Source organism: Propithecus coquereli, unplaced genomic scaffold, assembly GCF_000956105.1.
Source record: "Propithecus coquereli isolate 6110/MARCELLA unplaced genomic scaffold, Pcoq_1.0 Scaffold621, whole genome shotgun sequence".
NCBI classification, from domain to species: Eukaryota; Metazoa; Chordata; class Mammalia; order Primates; family Indriidae; genus Propithecus; species Propithecus coquereli.
Window position 1 is genome coordinate 546,426 of NW_012152186.1, and position 7,483 is coordinate 553,908.

General features: G+C 70.7%; 1 protein-coding gene across 1 annotated transcript; it reads left to right on the forward strand.

Annotated features, from left to right (window-relative positions):
* The first annotated feature begins 5,578 nt into the window (after nucleotides 1-5,578).
* Nucleotides 5,579-7,483, forward strand: PRR35 (proline rich 35). The gene is made up of 2 exons (XM_012659589.1): nucleotides 5,579-6,627; nucleotides 6,853-7,483. The coding sequence occupies exons 1-2, from the start codon at nucleotides 5,579-5,581 to the stop codon at nucleotides 7,481-7,483; spliced, it is 1,680 nt and encodes a 559-aa protein (XP_012515043.1).

Sequence of the window (7,483 nt, forward strand, 5' to 3'; positions counted from 1 at the left end):
GGCAGGTGCGGGCCAGCTGGCACCACGCCTGTCCTGGCAAGGGCCGTGTGCCCGACGCTGAGGGGGTGAGACAGGCCTGCCCCCAGGCACCGCACTGCCGCAGACTCTGCCAACCCGCGAAACTGCTGCCACCCTGCCTTCCCTGGGCCTGGGCTCTCTGTCCTGCCCACAAGCCCCCTGGCGCACACGGCCCCAGCGTTAATGGAGGTGACAGGCGGGCAGCCGTGGGCACGCCGGGCAGAGAAGGTTAATGGCTGAAATGAGCCTCTGGCTGGGGGCGGAAAGAGGAGCTGTGGGTCCCCGCCCCCTCCTGCACCAGGACTGGCCAAGGAGAGGACGCCAGGCCCCCCCAGGACCCCCAGGACCAGAAGTGCCCAGAGACTGCACGTCCACCACCCATGCTGCAGATGGGGCCACGGCCCAGAGTGGACGGGAGTCTCAGGCTCCGGTCAGGGAGGTCCCGGTCACTGCCTCAGGACGCTGGGCCACCACCCAAGCCCAAGGCCAGCCCTGTGTGCAGCGAGTCAGGGCCCAGGAGCAACGTGGGAGGGGCCCGCAGCAAGGGAGCCCCCCCGGCAGACAACCAGGGCCAGGGGCTGCACTGATGACCCAGCCTCGCGAGGCCATTCCTGGCAAGTGGCCGGATGAGCACCCTCACGCCCACCTTGTGCTCAGGCTGCTGGGCGCAGCCCCACCCGAACTCCAGGGAGCCCCGAGCAGGCCTGGGCCCACGTATCCTCCCAGCACAGACCCTCCCGGAAGCCCAGAAATGTGTCTGAGTCTTGCCTCTGGGTACCGCCCCTCCTCCTCTGGCCCAAACTTCTGCACTGAAAGGCCCTGCAAGGCGGGCACTGCTCTGCAGGGCTGAGTAGGCCCCTGCCACTCGTCCAGCCTCATCTCCCCAGGGCCCTTCGGCCCCTGAGCCTCACTGGGCTCTGCTCCCTGCATGCTGCCGCCTGGGCACCCCAAGACCAGGGCTCCCAGGACCAGGGCGTCCTGGCCCTCACCTTCCTTCCCCTGGATGAGGGTCATGGGCTCGAGCCGGCCCGTCTCCCTTGCAGTCAGCTGTGGTCTCCTCCAGACCTTCAGAGGGGTCAGCCTTGGGCTGACCAGTGAGGGGCTGAAAGGCACTGGGCATCCCTGGAACGGAGGGACCATGGCCTGGAGTCCCCACTGCCACTGTCTGTGTGACCTGGGCCCCGGCCGTGTTGAGGGCCCGAGCCCGGCTGAGCGTGTCCAGAGAGGGTCTGTGCAGGGGCAGCCGCCTCCTGGCTCCCACTCTCCACAGGGCTGCTGGCGTGACGCTGCCCAAGCTGTCTCCGGCCCGGGGCTGCCTGCACGGTCAGCTGGTCAGCTGGGCCAGGCCAGGCGGGCGGAGAGAGGCTGACATGCTCTGCCACCCCCGGCACCCCAGCCCCAGCCCCAGCCCATGGACGTCTCTGGTGGGAACGGAGCTGTCACGGGGCACTCGCCCACAGAGCCAGGGGCCGTTTCTTGGCCAGCACCATGGTGACCCCTGCCAGCCACAGCCCTAGCTATCACCCCCACCACAAATAGGGAAACCAAGGCCAGCCTCACAGGGCCAAGCAGGTGCTGGACTCCGGACCCGGTGCTCGCTTCTGGCTGCTCCAAGCAAGGGGCGATACCCAGAAGCCTCTACAGAGTCCTCCTTCCCCAAAGCATCCCTGTCCCCCAACCTCAGCCGGGGACACCCCAGGAGCCTGTGGCTGAGCCTGCAGGGAGTCCCAGGGCCTCACACGCTGTCTGTGCCTCCGCAGAGCAGGCCTAGAGCAGCGTTCACCCCTCTGGCTGGGGACCCTGTGCCTGAAGTGCCATGTCACAGGTCTCTGGGTTACGGTGTCTTCCCCTGAGCAAAGCCACGCCTGTGTCCGTGTCTGGGACAGAACTGGCTATCAGGTGAATTTCTGCTAGGACACAGCTGAGAAGGGGGACCCCAGACCTTCACGTTTTGACAGCTCAGGGAGCAACTTGGAACCCGGTTTAGCCTGGGAAGTGGGGCTGGGGGCACTGCTGACCATGCGGTCGCTGGTCGTGGGGGCCCCAAGCCACCCCAGGCGAGTGGGGAGGGAGGGCTGGGGGGTTTTGCATCCAGACAGGGGTGTGTGGGGCCGTGGCCGTCCGTGCGCAGGGCTGGGGCTGCTGGGGGCGCAGATCCACTTCGCCTCCCTTCTGAGAAAAGGAAACAGGGCAGGGCTGGCCCAGGGAGAGCCCCGCTCCACCGACTGAGCCGGTTCTGGCGCCCCGCTCTGAGCTCTGCCCTTGCCCGGTTGGCTCGGGCGCGAGGACCCGCGCTGTCCTGGGGCTCAGCCCCTGGGCCCTGGCTTGGGTGGGCAGGCGGCTGTCAGGGGCCGGAGCCCTGACGGATAAGAGCTGACGGCCCCTCTCCCGGCGCCCTCCGTCGCTGACACCCCACCACACGGCTGCGGGGACCCCGGGAGACCTGGCCGCCTCTGCGCACCCCCGCGGCAGCCTGCAGGCGACGGGGGCGGGGACCGTGCAGGCGCCCCTCACTCGCGCACACCTGCGCTGCCAGTCCCGCTCGGTGGGGCCGCGCCGCCGTGTCACCTGCCGCCGCTCCGGCCGCGTCCGCGGGGCGCCCCGAGCGCACAGCGCGTCCGGGCGCGCGAGGCCGGTGAGTGCGCGCGAGGGCGGCTGGGCGCGGGGGGCGTGGGCGGCGAGGGGCTTGGGGGCCGGGGGCGGCTGCCGGCGCCGGCGCCCCCACGCCCCCTCCCCCGCCAGCCGGGGTCGGAGGTGGCAGCGCCCCCAGGAGCCCGGCGCCGTGGCGCACGCGCGCCGCTCCTGCCGCCAACTTCGGTGGGTGCGAGTCGGCGTCGGGGGACGCGGCCAGTGGCGGAGGTTTCGGGGAGTCGCTGCCGCGTGAGTGACCGCAGGCCCCGCGGGGACCTGCTCCCAGCGCCGGGCCTCAGTTTCTCCTGCGGGAGACCGGGTCGCCGCCGAGCCTGAGCCCGTCTGCGGTCCGGGTGGCGGCTGGCGCGGGCCGGGGCTGGCGCGGGAAGTTTGCGCCCCTCGCGGGGCCTCGCGCCGACTGGGCAGCGCCGCGGGCTCGGCTCCGGCCCGGCGCGGGGGGCGCGGGGGCGCAGTTGGGGTGGCGCGAGGGACACAATTGGGGATGCGGGGGGGACGCGGGGGCGCAGCTGGAGCAGCGTGGGGGTGTGGGGGGCGCTGTTGGGGCGGCGCGCTGGGGGGGCGCAGGGGCGCAGTTGGGGGCGTGGGGGGCTGGGAGTGCGGGAGTGGGCGGCGGCCGGCCCCACACCCCCAGTCCTCAGCGTCCAGGCTCTGCCCCTGGGGCCCTCTGGGCACGTCCTCAGGGAGGGCTGCCCTCAGGGGTGCGGCTGGGGAGGTCCGGAGAAGGCATTGGGGTCCCAGCCAGCCCCACGTCAGCTGAAGGGGCGCCTGGTCCCTCCTGCCCTCCACACCCAGCCGGTGGGGTGCCCCTCAGTCCCAAGGGGCCAACGGCAACAGGGGCTGTGACCTGCTGGTGGCTGGTCCGTGGCCCCAGGTTCTGGGTGTCCCCTCCTGTCCTGGGGTGGGACCTGGTGTCCCTCTGCCACTGTTCTCCCCCATGCTGGGAAGGTCAGCGAGGCCGGGTGTCTGGGCCAGCAGGGTTCAGGCTGCCTTGGGAGTATGCACCAGTCGCCGGCCAGGACGTGTGGGACTGGGGGTGCCTTTGTGTGTGTGTGAGCAGCTGGTGTTTGGGGGTGTCTTCCGCTCTGTGTACACTCGTGCTGCGAGTGCCGGGCATCCTCTGGGGTCAGCAGCTGCTGAGATGGCTCCTGGACAAGCCCCCCAACCCAGGTCCTGACCTATAGGGGAGCCCAGGAGGAGCCCCCAGTCCCAGCTGGGAGGCAGGGCGGGCGGAGCACCAGTCGGCACAGCTGTGTGGCTCCCAGGGCTGGGTGATCGATGGCCCGGCACAGCCGCCTCTGTCGCGGGAGCCCACACGCCCATTTGTCATCCACATCTGGGAGGACAGGGAGAAGGGGCTGCCGGGGCACCCACCACCAGGTCCAGGCTGGATCTGCAGCCCCCCAGGAGCTCCAGGCCCTTTCCTGGGCCCAGCCCCCTCCTCCAGCCCCCGCACCCTCAGGCAGCAAAGCAGTCAGTTATCCCCTACTTGCCCCCCTGCCAGCCTGCAGACCCCTTTATGGGGACCCAGACCCACCCTCTCCACCCCTTTGGCGGTGCCCTAACGGGGGTGCCCACCGTCGTTTGGGGCAACAGACGTAACTGGCTGTGTGGGCAGAGCTGGTGGTCGGCACGGAGGGTCAGCGCGGCCCTGCCCCCCTCACCCACGGACCATCCACGAGCAACGGGGAGCCAGCCCTGTGTGCCCACATGCACGAGTGTGTCTGTGACCTTGTGTGCGTCCCAGCCACGTCTGTGTGTGTCCTCAGTGTGGCATGTAACGTGCGCCCATGCGTGCGCTGTGTTTGCACGAGCCTGCCTGCCTCCCCACACCCCGTGTCCGCTGTAAGTGTTCTCCGGACAAGCAGCCGCGTCTGCTCTGCGTCAGGCTTGAGATGCGAGTGTGGGTGCCAGGCCGCTCTGCACCTGGCGCACCCTTCTCTGAGCTGGCTCGCGGGAGCCTTGCGTGCTTGTGCACACACCCGGAGCCTGTGTGCACCCCGCACAGGCGCGCGCCGGGGCGGTGGACGGCCCAGGTGGCGGCCCAGATGGAGTGCAGAGCGGCTTACGGCGAGCGTGCGGGGCGTGGGGAGAAGCGGGTCTTGGCTGAGCGCGGCCGCTGCGGGCTCGGCCGCTGACCTGCCTGAAGCCACCCAGATGGAGCCGGGCTGAGCAGGTGGCTGCACCGTGGGGCCGTGTTGTGACGTCCACTCCCCCCAGCCTGGCCTGCCCCCTCAGAGACCCCCAGTGTCCACCTGACGCCCGCTGGAGAGGGCTCGAGCCTGTGCGTCCGTGTGCACACGCAGCCTTCTCCAGACCGGAGCCTCCTGCTGGTGTCTCGTCCTGGCAGCTTGCAACCGGCTTCCGGCAGGGGGTCCGGAGGGGAGCAGGGCCAGGAGGGGCCGGTGTCCACACTGTGCTCCCTCCCTCGCTGCCCACGTGCCTGTCAGGAGCCTGCCTGGTGCTGGAGACGGGGACGTGGACTGAATTACCTCAGACATTGGCCGGCGGGTTGGCCTGGCCTCGGGGGCGGGGAAATGTGTAGGGTCCCCCCGATAAAACTCAGGACGCCCAGGTAAACTTAAATTTCAGATGAAGAATGAATGATTTTTTAGTGTGTGTTCCAAATATTGCGTAGGCCGTACTTAACACGAAAAAATGATTGTTTATCTGAGTCAGATTTAAGTGTCCTGCGTTTTCGTTTGCTGCACCTGGCCGCCCTGAACGTGTGCCCGGGGAGGACTGGCGGGCGAGGGGCCGCAGGGCGGGGTGGGGGCGCCGGGCTCTTCTCCCTGGCACTGAGGAGCCCTGGAGGGAGAGTGGGGAGTCGGGCAGAGGCGGGCCGGCGCTGACCGTGGCCCCCACGTCTGCAGGTGTCGTGGTGCCCGGGCCTGCCCAGCAGCGGGCTGCCATGTCTCGAGAGGCGGGCGCCAGCCGTGTGGGCGCAGGGGCCCGGGCGCGGCCCAGGAAGCCCAAGAAGCCGCACTACATCCCGCGGCCCTGGGGCAAGCCCTACAACTACAAGTGCTTCCAGTGCCCCTTCACCTGCCTGGAGAAGTCGCATCTCTACAACCACATGAAGTACAGCCTCTGTAAAGACTCCCTCTCTCTGCTGCTCGACTCCCCAGACTGGGCGTGCCGCCGCGCCCCTGCCGCGCCCAGGCCGCGAGCACCCACCCCCGCCCGCCCAGGGGACTCCTCGGATCCCGGCAGCCAGCCCCAGGGAGCCACCGTGCCCGACCTGGTGGGCACTGACGTCCTCTCCCTGCACCAGGGCAGGGACACCAGGGCTGGGGCCGAGGGGTCCCCGGGCTCCCCGGCCCCTGTGGCTAGGGCCGCCCGGAAGGGTCTGGGCCCTGGCGGGCTCCTGGCCGAGTCCTGGAAGCCAGGGCTGAGCGGGGGCCCGAAGAGCACGGCTGTGGGGGACGTGGCCGCGGCAGGCCCCAAGAGCAGTGCCCCTTGCTACCCCCCACCCGCCCCGGGAGAGTTCCCCGAGGCCCAGAGCCTCCACCTGTCCCTGCTAGGGGTCAACTGCCCTCTGGGCCCAGGCCTCTTCTCCTACCTGGGGCCCTCGCTGGCCGCTGCAGCCCATGTGCCCTTCCTGGCCTCAGCGGGCCCCCTGCTGCCCCCGACTGCAGCCTTCCCAGCCCTGCAGCCCCCCGAGCGCCCAGCCCTGGCCCCCCACCTGTACTGCCCGCTGCTGCTGGAGCACACTGTGGGGCTGCCGGCCGGCAAGGCTGCCTCCGCCAAGGCCCCTCCCCGCCCCGGGGCCTCCCCTGGGACTCTGGCTTCTGGCATGCTGGGGGGTCCCCGGCCCTGCGGCACCCCCAGGGACCCAGGGCGGGCAGGGGAGCTAGAACAGGCTGCCCAGAGTGACCCCAAGAGGAGGCCGCCCCTGGGGAGCAGGCTGGGGCTCCCGAAGGCCCTTCCCAGCCTGTCCAGGTTCTGCTCCCAGAGCAGGTGGGTGTCCTGGGCCCCCAGCTCCAGGGCTGGCAAGGTTGGAGGGCTGGGCAGGGTGGTGGGGCTCCAGGCCACAGAGAGGAGGTGGGACTGGGGAGCCAGCCCGTCTTCGGGGTCCCCAGGTTCTGGGCTGATGGGGGACTGTGGGGAGCAGAGGGCCCGGGGCAGTGGGCAGGGCTGGGGTGCAGCCAGGCAGCTCAGCCCCTGACCAGCTCCTCCCTGCAGCCCGCCTGCCGGCCGCTCCGCAATGCTCTGGCCTGAGGACAAGGAGCCAGGCACAGACCCTGAGCCCCCTGGCTCCCAGGGCCCCCTCCCCCAGCAGCCATGGGGCCCAGTGCCTGGGAGCCCAGGGCACATGGGTGAGGACCTGGCGCAGGCCCTGGGCGACTTCGCCAGAGTGGAGCAACGCCTGGGGCAGTTGGTGCCCGCGGGGGGCCTGGCCCCACAGCCGCTGCGGGAGCAGCTGGGCAGGATCCGCCTAGAGCTGCTCTCCATCCACCAGGCCCTGGAGCGGGCCGTGCGGCCGCCGGACACACCCCTTGACCTCTCTGTGAAACGCGTGCCCACCAAGGGGCCCGGGGGTCCTGTCGGGGTCTGGGGGCCGGCCGAGCTGCACCCCACGTTGGCCCCGGGGCCCCCTGAGCCCCCCGGCATGCTGCGTCCCCCAGCGCCGGAACCCTTTTCCGGCCACACCACCAAGTGCGAGGCGGACTCCAGCGTCCAGCCCCCCAGCCTCCCCCTGCAGGCCCCGGAGGACCCTGTCATTGCCGGCAGTGGCTGGGGCCCCTGCCTCAGGGCCGGGAGCTCCCAGCCCCCTGAGGACGTCCTGCCTAGCCCCCTGGGTGCCGAGGTCTGA